General features: G+C 39.8%; 1 protein-coding gene across 3 annotated transcripts in view; it reads left to right on the top strand.

The window, feature by feature from the left end:
* DCAF5 (DDB1 and CUL4 associated factor 5) overlaps window positions 1-20652 on the top strand; it is a 74976-nt gene that overhangs the window by 32983 nt on the left and 21341 nt on the right. For all 3 annotated transcript variants that reach the window (XM_063331321.1, XM_063331322.1, XM_063331323.1), the window contains exon 6: window positions 7860-8073. In XM_063331321.1, coding sequence (XP_063187391.1) covers window positions 7860-8073 — 214 coding nt within the window. The remainder of the gene's footprint in view (window positions 1-7859; window positions 8074-20652) is intronic.

Below are 20652 nucleotides of genomic sequence, written 5' to 3'. Positions count from 1 at the left end.
AAGAATATAAGTAGCTTCATGCAGTAAACAAGAAGTCAGGAAAGTTGGTTTTGTTTCACAGTGTTGGCTAGGTCTGTTGATTGACCTCTCTTGCCCTCAGCTTTTCCTGTATCAAGGAATGGGAATACTGCCTACTTCAAAATCCTCATGATGCTTAATCTTTTTGTTAGCGTTGAAATTCTCTAACACACAGGTCTTTCTAAAGCAAGAATTTAAAGTGCCAAGTATTGTCCTTGCAATGCAAATTTTAAAAGTATAAAATAGTTATCTGTTGTTCAAAAGGAGCTCTGATTTAATGTGGTTTTGTAGCCTGCTTTTTTTAAGGAAATAGGTCTGTGATCATCTTGTCCTAATCACCTTTATGTCTCATTTCAATAAGGAGGGAATTAAAATGAGGAAAGGAATTAAAAGAGATACCATATTTTGTTCAAAAAAAGAAAATAAAATTTTAAAAAACGTTGGTAACTGAATACAAGGGAGAGACCCTTTTAGTGCACTTACTGGGAGAACAACTGAAATGTTAGTTCAATCCTATTGTAAGACAAGGGAATTAGTCTTTGAAACATCAGTCAATGGGAAACTGTGGTGGAACCAATTTGATGAGACCAAAGTTGTGTGTGCAGTTGCATTCAGTTAGCTTTACATGATAATTTCGATTCATCTTGTGCCTATTAGAGGCAAAAGCTTTACTGATTCAAGACTGTCTGTGCTTCTGCAGGAGCATCTTGGATCTTGCCACTTTCTCTGTCAAAAGGAAGCCCTACTTGTATTGTCAGATGAGAGAAAAAATCTGTGGCTGATGTTACTCAGCCTTTCTAATGCAATAGAAGAATCGAAGCACAGAAACATGTATAGGAACAAACGCTTCATAGGACTGCAGTATTGATTTGTGACTGCTTTTGCATAGACACTAAGGTGTGAAAATGGATTTACTCTTCAGGAAGATTTACCAACTTTTACACTCAGATTATTTTTCTGAGGTAACGTTCTCTAGTATCTGTGTTCTTTGTGTTATACTGACTTTGGTGTGCGCGCTTCATTTTGGAAACAGCTCCTGTTCCTTCATTTGGCCTAAAGGTCATCTTCCCATGCCACGTCTCACTGCATTTGCATATTCTCTGTCTGGTTATCTGATGGAAGCTACTCCTTTGTGTTTTGCTGGATTCAGCTGAGCAGTGTTCTCTCTCACAGTCTGTACTTCATCCTGCAAGGTACTGTTCCTGAACAGGCTGAATAATGGACTCCGACTGTAGAATTTAGGGATTAGAAAAGGAGGAAAATAATCAGGCGATTTAGCTAGTTTAGCTTGTGGCTGTTGAACAGTTGCTCTTTATTTTGTATTCTCTACTTTCTTTTCTTTTTTAATCTGACTATATTTTTTTTTCTTTTCCTGCAAAACTATTTTACTCTGGGCTAGATCTCATTTATTACTTACATTACAGTAACACCAAGATGATTCAAGCAGACAGTGAGAATAGGGCACTCTTGTGCCTGCTGACTCTCAGATCTGTAGTGGGGGGAAGCCTTGGTCAGTGAGAATGTTTGGGAACAGGTCTGTAATAAGACCAAAACAAACCCTGGATAGAGCTGGAGGAGGATGTGAAACATTCAAACAAATAGGGTTGGTTTTGTTGTTGTTGTCTTTTGCTACTGTTTAATCACTGTAATGGCAGAGGTAAGCTTTAAGTCCTGAAAGGATAAAAATAATACAGATGAGGGGGACAGCTTTGTACTTTGTGCCTCTGCTCTTGTCATCGTCCTCAAAACACTGAAATTTGGTAGTTTTTTTCCTGTGAATGAAGGCAGAATAAAGGAAAACATAATGCTTTCTGGAGCGCTGCCTGAGAACACTGGTGAAGCAACATTAGCATTCAGTGATTCAATTAGATCGTAAGGGCAAAACCACGCAAGCCTCTGCTGTTATGAGGTCTGGGTACGTAAATCTGGTGATGTTTGACATTCTTAAGGCTCCAGATTCTGAAGTCAGAGAAGTTATCTGAAGTTATCAGATAAGAATCTCTCTTATTAAAAAATAAAAATTAATAAATTATTGCCTTGCTGGTTCTGGGGGGAAAGGTGAAGCTTTTCTTCGCCTTAGAGCTTGTCATGCATCAAAGTTTATTAATGATGGGGGATTCCTTTTTTATACTAATTTCCATGTTCTTGACCCTAACGGTAAAGAGCTGAACGTGCAGAATCTTCACCCTGAATTCCCTACTTTTCCAGTGTTGGTGGATGCAGTTGATTTTACTTGTATCTTCTTTCTGAAGGAAAGCAAAGGTTTTTAGTTTTGCAAACAAGACACAGCTTTTCTTTTTGTTGGTTATTCTTTAAAGTCCAAGCAAATACCTCTTACTTCCTGTTAAGGATTCCAGGGGATGTAGTTCTTGAAGAGAGTTCTTGTAAAGGTAGTGAGATAATCAGAAATAGTGATGACAGAATTTAGAAAAATGAGCATGTTACTGAGAAATAATAAAATCCTGAGTATGGCTTGTGTACCTTTTTAATCTTAAAACACTGATGGACTTCCTTCGCATTTATTAACACTTCTGAATACATATGGAGAAACTCCATACACTTTGACTCGACTTACCTGCTTTTCAAAGAAACTATCTTGAGATTTCTGTGAGACTTGTAATCTACTTAAAAAAAAAAAAAAAGTTTGAATGTTAATTATCCCATGCTTGCTCTTCTATTATTGGTTAACTTGGCTCTTTTTAAGTATTTGCTCCAAACTAAGAATTGTGTGTGTTTACACACACAACAACACAGAATAGCACAGAATAACTTTCTTCCAAATAAAACCCCAAACCTTTCTGCAGTTTTCCAGACCAATGTTCTTTTTGCCAAGTTTCATTCCAGTTCTTTTTGCACAGTTAGAAGTTCCTCAATTTTGTGGTTACAGAAATGCTGACAAACACGGTTGTATGCAATGGTGTGTATTAGTTACAAGCATTCAGTTCATTTTTTCCTTTTAAGGTCATTCTTTCATTAAGTTAGTTTCACACACTGCTGTTTATGATATCAACACTTTCTCCCTTCCTTCCTTCCTTCGCCCTCTTAAATGACACTCATTTCCCAAGAACAGTGTCTGTACTGCAGTTCGTTGTCAGATTTGTAGCTTATCAAGAGAAGCTATTCAATGGTTTTATTTAATGGTTCTATTTAATGCTGTCATGCTTCCTGTTTTTATTTTATTTCTACCAAGACACTGATCTTCTCTCAGTTTTAATGGCCACTGTCTGTTGCCAAGCTAACTTTTGAATAGCCTGAGTTAAGCTTATGTTACCACTCAGGCAGTTGACTTTTCAAAAAGGGATGAAACAACTTCTTTGTTTAGAAAAAGAGAGAGAGGAGGAGAGGGAAATGCATGTTTCAGGTATAGACTTTTCCTGCAGATTCTGAGTGCAGCGAGACTACTTCTTCCCTCACCCCACTAGCTGCCAGTAGAACAGGATTTATTTACTTTAGCAGTGCTACTCTTGGATTGAAAGCCTTCCATTGTTTGGCTGAGCTGGTATTTAGTTAACACTTGAGTGCTGCCTGTGTGCAGCGTATCCAACTACGGAAATGACCATATTGCGCATAACTGTCCATTCTCTCCCTCCTCAGCTTTCCTTTAGCTCCAGCACGTGTGTTTGGATTGTAATGTTCCATCTGTGGACTAAATATTTCCCTTAATCATACAAGATGACTTTTTTAAAAAACTCAGAAGTGCACATGTCTCTATTGCTTCCAGAGCTGGTAGGCAGCATCAGCATTCCGCAGCTGGCTGGGTGAGCCAAATTTGGAAGCAGACTAAATCCCAGAGTAGGCTGGGTCTGGATTCATAAAGATAATGCCTCTGGCAGAAAGGGCACCCATCTTGTTCAGAGGTGCCCTTTTAGGATTTTCTTCGGATTTCTCACTAGCTGTCACGGTCTGTGTCTTCAAGAGGGGAGCATTGCTATTAGTCTGATGCATCAGTAAACTTTTAGTAACTGCAATAAGGTGTTGCCTCTGAAATTCTTTTGCTGGAGCACGTAATAAGGAGCAGGGAGAAGTGGCAGTTCTAACATGAGCAACTTATCCAAGCATGTCTACACTGCTCCACGTAATCCTGTGTGGAAAAAATACAAAAGTAGCACTGACTAAAGATATAGAACACCACCATGATGCAACTGGGAAAGCGGAGATAGTCATTTGGGCACTGAACGTGCTTAAACACAGCTCTCCCCTACCTCTTTCCTCCCCACCCCAATAAAAGAAAAAGAACAAAAGCTCTAGTTCTGATTAGTTTGAAGATCTTTAGAGCTTCTTGATACAGACATCCTCTTTAGTACTAATCAGTATTAGTACTGGTTTAATACTGTAAAAAAATAATGTAACTTCCCCCAACTTCTTTCTTGGAGATGACTGACTGCTTTTTTCCTGCAATTTTTTTGGAGATGGAATACTGTGGAAGACATTTTGAGCAATTATTTTTTTTTTTCCTAAAGCCAGCATGGTTGTTCTATAAGCAACTAAATTTTATAATGGAAATTAGCGAAGTCTTGGGATTCCTTAGTTCTAAATACTGCTACCATGTGCACTGCCTGCAGTAGGAGGCACAGAGAGAGAGGTTTCTCAAATCCTTTGTCTCCTCTGTTTGTGAGCTAGGTTCCTAGCTTTTCCACCAAGATGGAGCCATGAGTTGCACCCCCTCGATACCCCCTGCATCATATTTCTGACCATATCTCTCAGACGTTGTCTTGCAGGAGCAGAGAGAGCACAAATATTTCTCTTCTGTTTGGGTCAGGAAATGGATGCTTGGGAGTTTTGGTGTCAGTTTGTCTTTCTTCATCCCCACCTGACTACCTGCTGCTCTTTTCATAGCTTGTTAAATGAAAACACTGTGCAGTTAATTTAACAAGCCCTTTCAAAGAGGCAGAGAGGAAGCAAGCAGGACACAGCGGGGTGGGGAAAACAGAAGACCACTGTCTTGTGATTAGTGCAGCAAAATGCTGCGCTTGGAGCTCTTGAGTCTGGTTTTTGGGGACAGAATTGAGGCAAGCGAGGAAAGTCATTGGCATGTTGCTCTTCTATATAAATGGCAAGTGGCTTTTTTAGCATTTCTTTCTCTATCAGCTAAACTTAGCCCACTGCCTTTTTTACTAGTGTGGGGTTTGGGTTGGTGGGTGTGGTGTTTTGTTTATTTTTTTTTTTCTTTTTCCTTTGAGACAAACATTCAAGGAGCTGCAGCACAAACTGTATTTCCATTACACATGTGGCTGAATTGTGTGGAATGAGGGTATGAGGGAGGCAAAGCTGTGGATCTTTTGAGGGATCATAACTGTGCAGCTCCTTAATTCTAGACTTCTTATGTGTGTATATGATCATAATTTCTGAAGTAAAATATTCTTTTAGAGCTCTGTTACACTGAGGTTACTGAAACACAATACAGAATTCAACTCCAAGAGGTGTTTTCTTTGATAGCTTTGACTGCTATAGGAGCTTAATGAAAACATCTGTTAGCAGAATGGAAGCTACTTTAATACTACACTACTATTACTATAAAATATAATCTCAAAATATTTCAAACAGGGCATAATAATAGTAACCATGGAAACTTTGCTTGAAGATTTGAAAGGATGGGGCATCTGGTAGTCTCGCTCGCTTGTAGACAGGGGAGAATTCCAGGTTGCATTTTAGATTGAGGAGGAGAACTGGTAGCAAGGAGAGGGGCTTAGTCTGTGCAGCGGTGGCTGCACCTTAACAGGAAGTCTGGTTGGTGCATATATGTTATGGTGTTCTTGTCCATGGTGCAGAATTTGTATATTTTTATAGAAAAATTGACCTTTCTTAGCCAAAAACATCTGGGTTTATTTCTTCTGCTTGATTTTTGGTCTGGGGTTTAGGTTGATTTTTGGTTTGTTTTGGGGGTTTTTTTGCTTGTTTAATTTTTGTGGTGTGGTGGGTTTTTTTGGGCTTTTTTGTTTGGTTTTTTTTTTTAAGGAAATGGAAACTTCTATAGAAAAATTTTTTGGCTTACACAAACCTATTGGGAAAGGGGGAGGGGAAAGACAAAAGTTGGTCTGTGTGTTTTGGGTTTGTTTGTGTTTGGTTGTTGGTTTTGGTTTGTTTTTTTTTTTAATGCCTGACTGAGTATTTTGAGCTGGCTGAGTACTTTATCAATCTTGAACAGAAACTAGGGCTGATGAGGGGGATCCTAAATCCTCGTCTCTAAGGTTACAGTTTCTAGTATTAAATTTTCTCATGTTTTTATTAAAAAACAAAAATGCTATTAAGAGAAGTGCAGCAGTTTTGCCTAGCAGGAGGAGAATGCACACGCACATGAGAGAGCAGGATTCTTTGTGCTGATACAGGCATTTAGAAGTTTTGATGCTCAGCTTGAAGGTCTAATTATTTGGCCTTGAAAATGTGACTTCTGGTTCCTTTGTGGTGCCCTGGCTTTGACTGTTCAGTTCGCAAAGTGCATATGTGTGACAACAGTGTACTTCTAGTCCATTCATTATGTGGAGTCTTCTGTTTTGTTTTTGGTTTTCTTTAACTCTGGCTTAGGAGCAATAGTTATTTAACTTTACGGTATCTCATGTAATGATGCGTGCTTCAACCTGCATGGAATGTGGCTTCCCATCCATGTGGAGTGACTCATTTTTCACAAATGTTGGGGCAGAGGACTACAGCAGAAAGTAAAATGCATTAAAATCTATGAATAAACTTCCCTCTAGAATCTGCAAATTCTGTGCTGGCAGGCCTTCTCTAGTCCAGAAGGTGCATAAAAGTCATAGCTTTTAACAAGATTTGATGGCGATTGCTCAAAACCTGTTAACAAAAGGTCAAGCTGTGCTACTGCTTAAGGAGGTTTCAGTGTTCACTGAACAAAAAAGGGATAAAATGTCTTCCTTGTCTGCCTTCCCATACACACAATCTTTTCAAGTGCAGGGATTGAATTAAGTCTTTGAAAAAAACAGAAAGCCCATACAATGCAAGCTGAATTTCAGGTATGCTGTGATTATCTTTAGGTTCCTGGATGGAATAAATTCCATATTCTGTTATTGTTTTAAAGAGAGAGCCTGGAAACTTGTGACCCTTTGTTTTTGTCTTGTATATGTCAATAAGAACTGATACAAATACTCCAGCTCTGATGATATAGCCTTATATGGGACAAGGAAACTAGCTAATTCAACCATGTGAGAGTTTTAGGTAATAGTATCATGTGGTAGCATAATTGTCTTGCCTACTTGGCAATATTTTTAGATGAAGCAAGTTTGAGATTAGCTAAGTGACTTATTTTAGCATTTCTTGTAATAACTTGTTAGTAAGATGGCCTTTTATTTAAGACAGCTGGAACTGATTGTAGAGTTCAAACCTTCTCTGATGCCCTGTAGAAATGTAAATAGAAGCAGAAGTGAAATAATGGTCACAGTGTCTACAATCAGAGAAAATGCCATCCGGTGCCAGACCGGGGGGGGAAAAAAGGTTTGGGCTGGCTGGAGTCAGGCACCAGCCGAACAAAAAGAGCTGAGTGCTGGGAGGGTCAGTCTCAAATGCAGACATCCCAGAATTACAAGAACAGCCTTTTTAAGGCTAAGGCTACCCTGTGAGACTTTGCTCCTATGCAGGAAATGTATTTGTCATTAACAAAACTACTCGCAGTGTTTAACTTTACTCTTCTGAACAATTTATAGTCTTAGCATTTTGATAGTTTGTTATTCAGGTTTTGAATCAAGTTTGTTCAGGAATTGATGCTTTGAAGCAGAAACTAAATAAGATTAAGGTTTACTGGGCTTGTTTGTTTGAAATGACTCAAAGTTCTGTCTTTAAGTAGTTAAGTTCATATGCACGGCCCATCTCACTTGTTTCCTCTGTCTTCCCAGTTCACTGCTCCGCTATGGTGGAAACCTCTCCCTTCAGAGTGCCATGAGTGTCCGGTTCAACAGCAATGGAACCCAGCTGCTGGCACTGCGTCGGCGCCTTCCCCCTGTCCTCTACGACATCCACTGCCGGCTGCCTGTCTTCCAGTTTGACAACCAAGGGTACTTCAACTCATGTACCATGAAGAGCTGCTGTTTTGCAGGTGATCGTGATCAGGTAATAAGCAAGCAATGTGTGTCCTGAGTCTCCAGAGTGCCCATGAGTGATGGAAAACACCTCTGCAAGGCTTTTTTTTTTTTTTCTTCCTGATTCACGAATTAAAACAGGAGGCAGGACGCATGTAGGCTTACCTCAGAACTGTTTTGCAACAAAAGCTCTGAAAAAAGAAAAACGTATACCAAAGCACATGATAAATTTTACTTCTTGTTTGATACTTACTTGGAAGGTGATATTCACAAGAAAAACATTTGGAAGGGCTTTTTAGGTCCAATTAATATGATTTTAGAACCATGAGTAGACAGTATTATCTACATATGCTAAGGAAGCATCTTCCTTTCGTTTCAATATTGGTACTGAGTCCAGTAGAGGGAATCCCACAAAACATGAATAGTGTGATTTATAGAGTTATTGATTCTTATTTCAAATTATAATGTCTCTCCTTTAATACTATAGTACTGGATCACATCATAGGTCTTTATAGTTCAGTGTTCTGTAAGTGGTAATGGCAGGTGGTTAGGAAGGAATACTTCTTACTTCACTGAGACAGGATTCTGTCCCTACGACTAATCACAAAGAAATAGGTCACACGTAAAGTGACTAACAACAGTTTGTGTGATTCTAGAGTTGGATATTGTCCTTGGCCAGCTGTATTTAATATCCACTAACACTAAGGACAAAAAAAACGTATTTTCAAGCCACGATAGTATAGAACTAAGATCTGAAAATTCTTTGCTGTCATCAGTAAAATTCCTGCAGTCAGAATTTGGTCATTAATTCTATTGCTGCTGCTGCAGGAGGCAGAGTTGAGCTTCTTTCAGATTGCAAGTAGGAAATACATTTACGTCACTGAACTTGAGCAGCGTTCCTGAGTTTTACATAGTTTTTGGCAGAAGGAGTGTGAAAATGCAATAATGAAACCATCTGAAAAAAAGAATGGTTTACTATAAACAATGGGCAAACACATGTATTGTTGAAGAAGAAAACTGCTGATGATTTTTGGTCCATTATTTAGTCAGCCTAAAGATGACACTCATTTATTCTCTGGAAGTCAGAGTAGACCTGTGTACACTCTGGCGTATAGTTTAGCTTCCCATCTGTTGCTGAAGATCTAGATAAAAGCCTTAGTGTCGGTTGTTGTGCTTTCTAAGCCATTTTATTATGGGTATGGTGTTATTTTAATGAGAAGAATATGGCTGTTCCATGCAAGGTTGATAGGCTTCAGAGGCCTACATTTTTTTAAAAACTTGATACTCTTTTGGCTTGGTGGACTTTCTGTTCATATAAGTAGCAGCACATAATGCTACTAACCAGTTGGAAATCAGAGCAAAAGACATTTATATTCCCTTATAACTGCTATAAGAAGCTAATAGGGAAGATGAAGTTTAATATGGAATATTAAAGAGATGTGGAATTTGACAGTTAGATACCCGCTTGTACGCATCCTCTAACTGGAAGGAAAGAAGATAATAAAGTTGCAGAAAATGCCCACATGTAGTCCAGTTGTGTGTGTCTGAAACTGTCCATAGTGCTCAAGTTCAGATGACTAAGGTTGTCGACACTATCGATACTCCTTAGGGACTGCTTTTTACAGAGAACCCACTTCCGATTCCAGGTGTATCTAAAAAAGAAGGTTAGAGTTGGAACCTACTTAAAGATACAGAAGACGAATAAAAAAAATTACAATGTTTTTTGAGTTTTGCCCTTCTGTACAACTAGTATGCTTTTGCTTTTTGGTGAGTTTTGTGAGTATGAAATAATGTATACAAGACGTCATGCACAAATCAGAATTCACCAAAAAAAGAAATAAATCTGTTTCCAATTTAATCTGGTTCCAGCCCCCTCTCCCATTTAATATTGTAGTCCTTTGTCTTAGTAAAGAATGTGTTTCATCCAAGCTCCATGCAAAGTGAGCTTCATAGAATTCCTTGCTTGTATTTCCTTGTAGGATCAAAAGTTTGTGTGGGCTATGGCTCATTTGAAGGGATCTAAGGATAAGAAAGTTGTGTTCAAATTTTGAGTGGCACTTGTGGTAGAAAGGCTTCTTCCGAGATTTTCTCTCATTGCACCTCTTATTTTCTCTGTCTTCGATTTTTCTTTTCATCTTTATTAAACTGATGACTCAGTCTTTTTTCCGTCTTTTAAGCTGTCTTAAATAGTTGGGTTTTAATACTTCATATAGAGCCTACTAATACAGAAGTATAACTCTTCTGTGTTCAAAAACTATTATGTGTTGTCTGCACAGTTAGTTCATCTGATAAAGTTGCATTTCAATTCTGTATTTTAACCCTAACAAGAAAGGGCTATTCTTAACTCCTCAATGCTTAGAATGCAGATACATTGAAAAAAAGAAAAAGTGAACTGCTGAAATGTGGAGGCCTTTCTTATCCAGCAGAGGTGATGCATGACCTTTCACTGATTCAGCTTCCCAACCTGGCAGCAGCATTTACTTCTTTTTCTGTGTTAATGACTTATATTGACACTCCAAGGGCTCAGGCACGTGTTTGGATGCAGTATAAGGAAAGGATCAGAGGGTGGGTGAGAGATGGAGAGGTTGCCTTTTGGCACTGTGAGACTCAGCACCTCCAGAACTATGGCCTTTGCTAATCTTTCTATGGAGTTTGTACATGGAAAATGGTTTCCTCACAGGGAATCTTCCTGTAAATCATGATCATCGGTGTTTAAAAACCCACAACTGTTAGTATCTTAGTACTTGCCTTTTGCTGCAACACAGTGGTGAAAATCTACAGAGAAGGTAAATAACACGTTGTTCTGTATGGAGCTGTTGGATTCTAATACGGCAGAAATGAACAGAATTCTGAGCTGCAAACACACAACTTGGAAGCTCTCTTAGAGATCACCCTTATATTTTAAGAAATTAAATATGTAAGCTCCCATAACAAGCAGATGTGCTGTTCTTTCTTTGACAAAGTATGCATGTTAAATTAATATAATTTCTTTGCACAAATAAAACACAGACTACTGGTTGGGGAACAGTTTGATTGGTTTGTCTGTTGATGGCAGTTAGGCTCTGTCTACTGATCTCTTCTCAGTATTGTCTTTCCAGTGCCCACAGATTGTGACAGGTACTCAATCCAGGACTTTGAATCCAGAACTCCTGACTTGTCACTCTAGAGGGGAGCCTGCTCCCTGCAGATGTGCAGTGATCTGCCTACCACGTCGTTTTATTGGAGCATCTGTGATGCAAGTAGATGGAAAGCTCCTAACAAAGAATGAAATACCATTAATGCTTTAAGGAACAAAACTCAGAAAGGTTCACCTGTTAACCCTAATATTTTTTTTTTTAAGTTTAACGGAACACATTCTGAAGTGCTTAGATGGTTTTGAGTTGTTGCAGGTATTTTGGGTGTGTGCATTGTAGCACAGGCTAAGTGACAGAGCTCTTGCTGGATGAACAGCTTTGCTTTTTTTGTGTCCTTGCAAACTGTTGTTCTCCTCCAAAAGCATGATTGCCTTAGTCCTTGTGGATCTGATTTGAAAATCAGCAAACAGTATATGCAAGCATCTTTCCTAGAAATGCCATAGTTAGACCTTTCTTGTTTTTTACAATTACCAAAGCTTGAGAGGCAATATTTAGCTGGTGTTTTACTTGCACCCATTTATAATTGCCTTCATTTGCTCCTCTCAAACTCTGTCTTTTGTCCATGTCATGACTGTAATGACCTCATTCACATGCCACTGATTTTTCTTTTCTTCGTAGGAGAGCTCTGATGTTGGTAGATAAACGCGTTCAAAATTGTATGCCGTTTGCCTTATCCGGGAGCTCACTTGAGTCATACAGCTGTGAAAGGGAAGAAGGATAAGATAGGCTAGATGGATCGAGCGTGACTCTCAGCGGCCCACTCCCTCTATTGGCTGTAGAGATTTATGTGAGAGCATAATCCATCCATCTTTTTGGTACAAGCATCCAGGCCCAAAATTTTGAGGGCAGTTTATTTATACACCCAACTCCCACTGGCTTTACCCTTGTGTGCACAAGTATTTGTTTACACACAAATCATAAAATGTGTGAGAATCTCAAGTAGCATCAAGGTGCTGGGGGAGTTTCCATTCTTCTTGTCAGCATTAGAATTTGGGAAATGTTTAAATACTAAGGATTTTTAGTTGCTAGACTAATGTGGAAATTATCTTATTGGATCTGAGGATATGGGAGGTACGAAAGGGCTTCAGGTTTAATGCATTTTTAAGTGTAGGAGCCTCAGAGGCCATGGTAATGGGCAGCAGAAAAAAAAACAACAAAAAACAACAAAAAACAACAAAAACGACACAAACAACAAACACACCACACCCCCCGCAAAAAAAAAAAAAAAAAAAAAAAAAAACCAAACACAAAAACCCCTCCAAACTAAAACAGACCAAAAGCTTTTGTTGCTCAAGAATTGTTGCCTGTGTCAACAGTGATGAATGCTATCAGCTCATTCCTTTTTTCACTGTGAGGCTCTATACCGCTTGTGGCTGTAAAATCAACTGCTTGTTACCCGATTTTAAAAAAGGCGGGGGTGGGGAGAAATAACTTGTACCCTGTGAATCAAACAAAAAGTGTCTTGACTCTGGCATGCCCTCAGACATTACATCACCACTCAGCCTTTTCTGTTGACATTACTCTGGTATAGGAGAGTTTCAGGAATGCACCGCTCACGGTCCTGCAGACGGCTCCAACTCCCTATAAAGTTACAGCCTTCGTTATGTTGAAGCCTGTGTGCTAAATAGCCCTGGTTAGGGACAGCCCAGTTTTTAGCAGGACAGAATTATTACATGAATGTAACCCTTCTAGGAACAGGATTAGCTGTATAGGTGCCAGGGGTTGTGCATTGCCTTTGTAAAGAATAGAACTCTTCTGTGTTCTTCTCCATGTCATCTAACTTAAAGGCCATTTATCTCAGGAAATCATACTTATCAGTGGGTAGCTTTAAAAACTAAAAAGAAGAAAGGGAATTATTCTTCTAAAGAATATATTGTGAGTTTCCTGTGCATAGAAGACTTAATGAATAGTAGCTTACTGCAGTCAGTATTTCTTAATATATGAAAAGCACTCAGTGTGCAAATATGTTGTAGTGCTTGGATGAAAAGAAAACCAATGTCTTACTCTGCCTTAAATTGGCTTCTTCCAAGAATTACTGATGAGGTGGTATTTTGGTTTTTACTTTATTTACATGGCATTTTAAATTGCAGATCTATGCATAACATTACACACATATAAAATACATACGTGAGTACTTTATCTGTCTGTGAAATTATTTATTTATTTATTCCCCATCACTTTTGGTAATTGACATGGGAGGGTCATACTGGCACTGGCTCTTCAGAGTCAGGGTCTTGACAGAAAGGGCTGGGAGTTTTCTTTTAACCCTTCTTATGCTTATCCCCTCTTTCCAGTTCCCTGGGGCACCCTGCCTGCTCCATATGCTGTCTCCCTTCTCTTCTGCATTCTGTAAGCCCTTGGGGGAGGTTTTTAGACCTCTGTAAGGCGATGCCTTAGTCCAAAGGAACCCATGCTGGGGCTACATTCTGGTGGAGTGGAACCTTGACTTGGGAGACTTTGAGGTTTGTGCGCTTTGTGTTCCTCATAGGGGCATCACAGGGGATCTGCAGTTTAGTACCATCCCTTGCCAGACTGCTGAGAGGGAAGGGAGCGTGAGCAGGAGTGCACTGCTAAAAGTGACACACAATAGGTGTTGCACTGACAGCGTTCCTTGTTGAGCTGTTAAAACTGGGCCTTGTCTAGGTACTGAAAAAGCAACTATGAATTCTCAAGGCTTTTGACGAATAGAATATTTGATTTAATGTGTATTTGAAACAGTAAAGTAACAGACGTCTGAAGAAAACATGAGAGAGAATTGGGGTACATGCAGTTTCACCCCTGTATAGAAGAGTCCCCTTCATACGCTCAGATAAACTTGTTGTTGCTTTCTTTGCAATATAATAGGAATATTTTCCCTGCCATAGAAGTCCACAATAAGGGTTTCTAAATAGCTTTTGTTCATGAATAAAATTACTGTTATGGCCTTTCTGCATGGCAGAAAGGCAGCTGTAAAAATGTTGATGGATTGTTCCTGATGATGCTTCTGTAAGCATTTAAAACTGCCCCACACAGAGTTGGCTGCTTATAAGATTAGGGATTTAGGGAGTGGGAATACAAATTTTTGGCTTTGAATTTTATGTACTAGGAGCAATTTGTGTTTCTCCAGTCTGCTGTGTCACAGCTTTTCTTTTTCCAGTTCATGAGATAGGCATGCTTCTTACTGAAGAACAAAGTTTCTGTTGTAAAAATCCTTTGGATGTACCTGCTTGATTCTTATGCTGAGATGGAAAACTTTTAAGATCTTTTTTGTGCCAGTTTCAGCCTTCCAGAAAAACAGTCTCAAACCATACAGGTTGCAAGCTGCTGTTCTGGCTAGTATGAAAAAAGACAGCTGTTTCAAAGCAAACAGCTTTCTTAATACCACAGTGCTGTGAGCCCTGCTTGTAGATTACTCTTTAAATTTGTTAAATATTGCACAAAAGATATGATTTGTGGCCCAGAACTTATTACAAAGCAAAAGATAAAAGAACATAGGTAAATTATTTTCTTAACCATAAGTGTTCCAAAACACATTTCAGAAATAACTTTCCCAGTTATGTCTCTTCTTACTTTAGGCTTTGTCATTGAGAGACAGCAACAGGTTCATAGGCTGCACAGGTGCCTGCTCTTACCCTACACCCTGGTTAACTGCCTTGGAGGGAGGAACTTCTTAGTTGGTGACAGTGAGAGCTTCTAAAAGAAGGAGAAGAGGCAGCCACTCTGACTGGGCTTGCAGTCTGAGGGTACCAAAAAGCAGTATGCTGTTGAGAGGGGAGGTCCTGTGCTTTACGTGGGCTGTACTGGCACCCACCTGACCCCTATAGAAGCTGGTTGAAATGCGTAAATGAGAAGAAATATGTGGAATGATTGATTGTGATTTCTATGGGGTTTTACTGTTCTAGCTACCGAACCGGACCACCGCTGTGTTACGAGCGCTGATGTTGGCATAAGGGAATATAGGTGGGAACATACCTACTGAGGAGGTCAGTAGATGATCATTAGAGCAGCTTTTCAAGCTGTACTCAGTGGGAGCTCTATACTAAAAGCCTAGATTCATCAGCATAAAGGTTACAGCCTGAGAGAAAGATCAGGAATTGCAAAGAGATGGAAATACTTGACCAATATACTGTTGTTTATTTCTTAATTTTTTAAGGAAAGGAAAAGAATGCTCTTCTCTGTGGGAGACCTTGTTTTTTCTTTTATTTCTCTGGTATTGACCATCTCAAACAAGCTGTATTATGTTGCTGATTTCTTGTTTGTTTGCCTTTTTTTGCTTTTTGAATAGGAAAAACTTTTCCTCCTCTATAGATGTGTCCTTACCTTGTTTCCTCTCTGGTCAATTGGTACTCTAACAATAGAGAGATGATTTGAAAACAAATCGGTAGGTTTTCTACCTGCAGGAAATGCAGACTTAACACTAAATTCTGATCAAATGGTAAATTAAGTATCGGGTTGGTTTTTTTTAAATGGAGAAAATAGCAGGGGAAGTCTCATTTGTAAGGAAGATGTAGAGAGCAGTCTTGGCATCACAAAAGGCCCATAAGCAGCTATAAAAAAAAGTTTTTGCTTGTCTTCCATCAAACATTTTTCATGCAAAATATGTTAATGTGTAGCAGGACCTGTGTTCATGGTTGCGATATTTTATATCTATACATACAAGGACACACACAAATATATATGTGTATATGAGGTGATCTTCCTTACTTTTTGCTTTTTTCTATTTATAGCTTGCTTTCTAATCCCCTTTGAAACAGTTCATGAGAAACAGATCATGGTGATATCATTGGGATTTTGTTGGGTTCAAGGATGAGTTCCCATTTGGGTCTCCTGATGCTTAGGTAGGGGGATGTAATTATGGTACTGCTTTGCTCTCAGTGGCTACTTAAAGGGTCTCTCTCTCTCCTCTGTGTGTCTGCCTGTTTGTAAAAGAATGTTTCTAGGCAGTCGGTAATTCTGGAACCCTCGCCCTCTATCAAATTTGAAATCGGCCATTAGGCTTAGAAGTCCTTGGAGATGGAGAGATGCCACAAAGAACAAAATAGCATAAGCCCTGTTTCCTTAGGACACCTTTCCTCCTTGGAAAAATACACAGTTTTTATGTTCTTCCTGTAAATGGATTCCTTCTCCAAAGTGCTGATTGCTCTGAATTTCAATCTCTTTTGGACAAATAATGTTTTTCAGACTTCAGTCGTGCTTCATGTCAAACTGTGGTTTCCTCTGTGCATATCCCACCACAGAGAAGATGTGCAAGGCAGCTCTTTTCATATTCTCAATAGGAGTTAAGACTTCAGCCTAGCAGACTGCCACCAATCCAGATTCTTTATCTGTTGTCCTAGGAAAAAAAGCAAAAGCTGACCCCCCCACCCATGAGTTACGGGCAATATGTGGCAGGGCTGTACATCCTGCCTCTTAAAGGTGCTGTGAAAAGCACCGGCAGAACTGTTTCAAATTTGGATGCCTCTGTGCCTCTTCCCCAGCATGTGGATTTTGCATTACTTCAAGAAGCTAAGGTACAGCTTGCTAAAAGCCCCAGAAAAATTCTGTCCGCTCTGATCTTTTCTGCCCCAAGTTTCATTGGCCCCTCTGAGGAAAGGACAGACACACTCAAGTGAGTGAGAATTGAGATTTAAGAAGTTTAGTCTCTTTCAGAGCTGACTTGTTAGTAAAGCTGTAAGCAGCAGCATGGAACCTGAGTCTCTCTAACAAGCATTTTCCTGTTAGTAACTTAGCAGCAATCACGTTTCAAATGTTTATCATCTCTGTACCACTACCCGTCGTCAAATTCACCCATTTATAATTATATGGTGATGGTGCTTTTTGGTCTGTGTTTTTAAGACAAATTCCCCTACGTTCTTCTTGTTCTCCCCTACATTAGTAGGTCCATTGAAAAGACTTGCTGATACTTTTGGAAAAATGATCCATGTCAGCTGGTCCCTTGTCTAGGGCCAAAAGCTTAAAGATGTCTCCGATATAGGTCATAAGAGGAAATTTTATGGAAACAGGAAATGTGGATGTTGGAAACTGTAAAATAAAGTTTGATTTAGATACAATTTTATTGAAATAGTCCATATTCAGTAGCACCTGAGGAAATGTAGCTTGTGGAATTTTGAAAGCTTTCAAACTGGCAGTGGTAAGAACAAAAATAAATTCCCCAGAGTGGTAGTACTCTGCAAAATGCAATGCTAATGCTACTGTTACGAGACTATAGCAGCAGCAGATTAGATCTCCACTTATTTATATCAACTGCTGTAATTTCCTTGGGGAGAGAGAAAATGAGAAGAGTTACAGTGGAATGAGTGGGGAGCACTAGTCCAAAGTAGTTCTGCCAGATTCCTGGTGGTAGTTCATTTTAAGCATTTTATGCGTACTTGAAGCTCAGACTGAATTTGTGTTTTCTCCGGCAGCAGACTTAACCACGCCTGAGAGTTTTCTTCCTTCTAAGGCAAACTTCTGAATCAGCAGCTTGTAGTCATCTGGAAGCCTTTTCCTGTCATTGTTGCTAACAGCTAGACATAGAAGCTGATTCTTTCCTTCTAAAAAAACTCCAATATTAATTATTAGCAACTGTTTTTCTGTCTAATCTCATGTTCATGTGAATATCCTGAATGTTGATTTCCGAAGTCCTGGGCAGATACAGCAGCAAAAACGCAGACAATGAAACAGGTGGTTTTAATATTGGTCTCTTCCCTCCCAGACATCCGAGCATCTAAGCTCCTCACACAGTGTCTGGTCTGATTCAGAATTCGGCACTGGTTCTTGAGGTTATGTTCTGCTTGCAGTTTGTCTTTTGGGGAGGGAGTGTGGGAGGAGGGAGAGTGCTCGATGTCTTAGCCATTTACTTGTCTCAGTGAATGCGCATGTTTTTGCCCCTCACTGGCTTACCTCTGTGATTTGATTATCGGGGCTTTTGTTCTTAAAGTGAGTGAATAGAAGGTACTCTGCTAGGAATGGCATTTTGCGAATCCCCCCAGGACCAGAAATCCTTGGCCACCATTAAAGTGGAGTCTAAGCATATGCGGCATGACATTCTTTCATCTACCCCACCCCAACGCCTTTCTTTTCTTTCCTTTCTGTTCCTTCCTTTTTAAAAGTCTACTCAGTTCCCTCAGGATTTCAGCATTATTAACTAGGGCTTGGTGCACTTCATAGCAATTATTACTTTGAATTTTCTAGTAATATGGACTAACTTGCATTTTCTCAATCTTTATTCTCCAACTTTCAACTAGTGTGGAAAACTATTGGCTTATTGTTACACTAGTAATGAATGCATCAAAGAAAAATTTTAACAGATGATCATGTAAATGTCCTAGTAACGTCAGTCCAGCTGTGCTCTCCAAAGGCTTTGGGTTCCCATTGTCTTATGCAGAGAGTACTAATTGGAATTGAGTTTCTTTTTGAAATGTCATGGAAGAGGCGTGTTTCTGGCTTTAGCAGCTTGGGTGTCTATTCTTGAAGCTTCAGCTGGCACATCTTTATTGCAATAGCTGCAGTCATAAAGTTGTGCTTCTGGCAGTCTCTTGGTCTCTGTCTGAAAAACCACGTTCTGCTTCTCAGACCTCCATCACCTGGTCTTACAGTAAAGGACAAAAGGAATACATTTGGGGATTCAGTTCTATATTGTGAAAACAGCAGGAAAACACGTACCCCAGAGGTATCCTAACGGGGAAAGAGAGTGGAAACCAATGCTGGCTGCTACAGTGATGGCAATGGAATGGCAGAGATACAAAGTAATTGGACATTTTGTGGAATATCATCTATTTCTGATAATTATTGGCAGAGCTAACTATCGAAATAAAATTTCAACTTAAAACTTTGCAACTCACAGCCCATTGCTTACAACATCAAACTTGTGTAGATGACTTTATCAATTAATGATTTTGGCGCTTAGTGATGGCTGTCTCAGTTGCAAGATTAAACCTGTAAGCACTTCAGAACAGCTCAGATCCTGTGCTGAGCTTTGTTCTGTGACTAGACTTAAATTGCAATGCAGATGCTTTATTCATTCCTACTTATTTTCTCTTAATTCGCTCCAGAATATTTTGGCCAAGTGTATTTGATTGATGCAAATGTCATAAAGGCTAGAAAACAGTAATGAGGAGAAGGACTTCATGGTGCTTTTAAGTAGGTAGGAACTATCTTAGCTGGATTGACTATCTCCACCATTGGAGATGTTCAAAAGCCTTCTGGATGTGGGTCCTGGGCAATCGGCTCTAGGTGACCCTGCTTGAGCAGGGTGGTTGGACCAAATGTGCTCCAGAGGTCCTGTCCAGCCTCAGCTATTTTATGATTCTCTGAACTACTTTAAGATAATTGGATAATTTATTTCTATAAGTTCCCCAAATTGTGACCACCTGAATTTATGCAAGTCCATGTGCTGAACTGCAGCTTGTGCCTCTGTGTGGCCTAAGTTTGTCTTCCCATTGGAGTTTTTATGAAGCTGTGATGTGTGATGGAGTGTCAGGGTTTCAGGTGGGCATTTTCCTGACACTGTCCACCTCTCCTGCCCTCTCCCCTTCCCACCCCCCAACCCCAAAACCAACCCCAATCCACCAAAACCATTATTTCCCTTTTTATTTTGGTAATCTTTGAAAAAATGAATCAGAAGAGAGCTCTGGAGGTCATCTGACTTAAGCTGCTTCTCAAAGCAGAGCATCTTCAAAGTCAGATCAGGTTGCTCATGAAATTGTAGAGGTAAATTCAGGATTTGCAGGGGTGGAGATTCCACTGCCTTTCTGGGGCTGAGGTGTAGTGTTTGTTATGCTTCTCCTGAACATGCTGTTCCTTTGAGCTCAGCTGGAATTTCCCCTGCTGTGACTTGTGACGGTCGCTTCCTGAGCGTCCACTGAAGAGTCCGTCCCCGGCTGCTTCATATTCATTCAGACAGTGGGAGACTGTTGGGGTCCACTCTCTCCCTTCACTTTCTCTTCCTTTGGCTAAATAAGGCCAGTTCGCTTAGCTTTTCCTTGCAGGACGTGTGCCTTCAGCCTCCTCCACTCTCTATCCAAGTCATTAGTGTCACTCTTGTATTGGGGGACCAGACACAATATTCCAGGTATGGCTGCAAAAGGGACTGTGAGGGGAATAATCACTTGTCTTGACCTGGTTACACTCTTAATAGTGCAGTCAAATTGCCATTAGGCCACACCACTGCAAGGGCACTCTAAATTTTGTTGTCTGCAAAGCAAGACAGAGCATACTCAGATCAGTGGTCTTTGCCCGTACTATGTTCTTGTTTGTTGGGCAATGATATGCCGGATTTCCTAGATGATTGACTATTGAGTCTTGCAGGATATACGGTATTTTCCTCTGCAAATCAGTTCAGAAGCTGATTTGAAGAGTCTCACAGACACCTTGTTCCCTGCATGTTTTTTCTGTGTTGCGTGCCTGGTGCAGGATATCTGAAATCTGTCACTTTGGAGCCTGTCATTGGTGGTAGCTTGCTTTGATTTATGATGTAAAGTGCTAAATGTCTCTCATATTGAGGAGTTGTTAGAACT

Source organism: Chroicocephalus ridibundus, chromosome 4 (assembly GCF_963924245.1).
Source record: "Chroicocephalus ridibundus chromosome 4, bChrRid1.1, whole genome shotgun sequence".
Taxonomy (NCBI): Eukaryota; Metazoa; Chordata; class Aves; order Charadriiformes; family Laridae; genus Chroicocephalus; species Chroicocephalus ridibundus.
The sequence above is the reverse complement of the archived record's forward strand: the minus strand, read 5'-3'. Positions and strand labels throughout refer to the sequence as shown.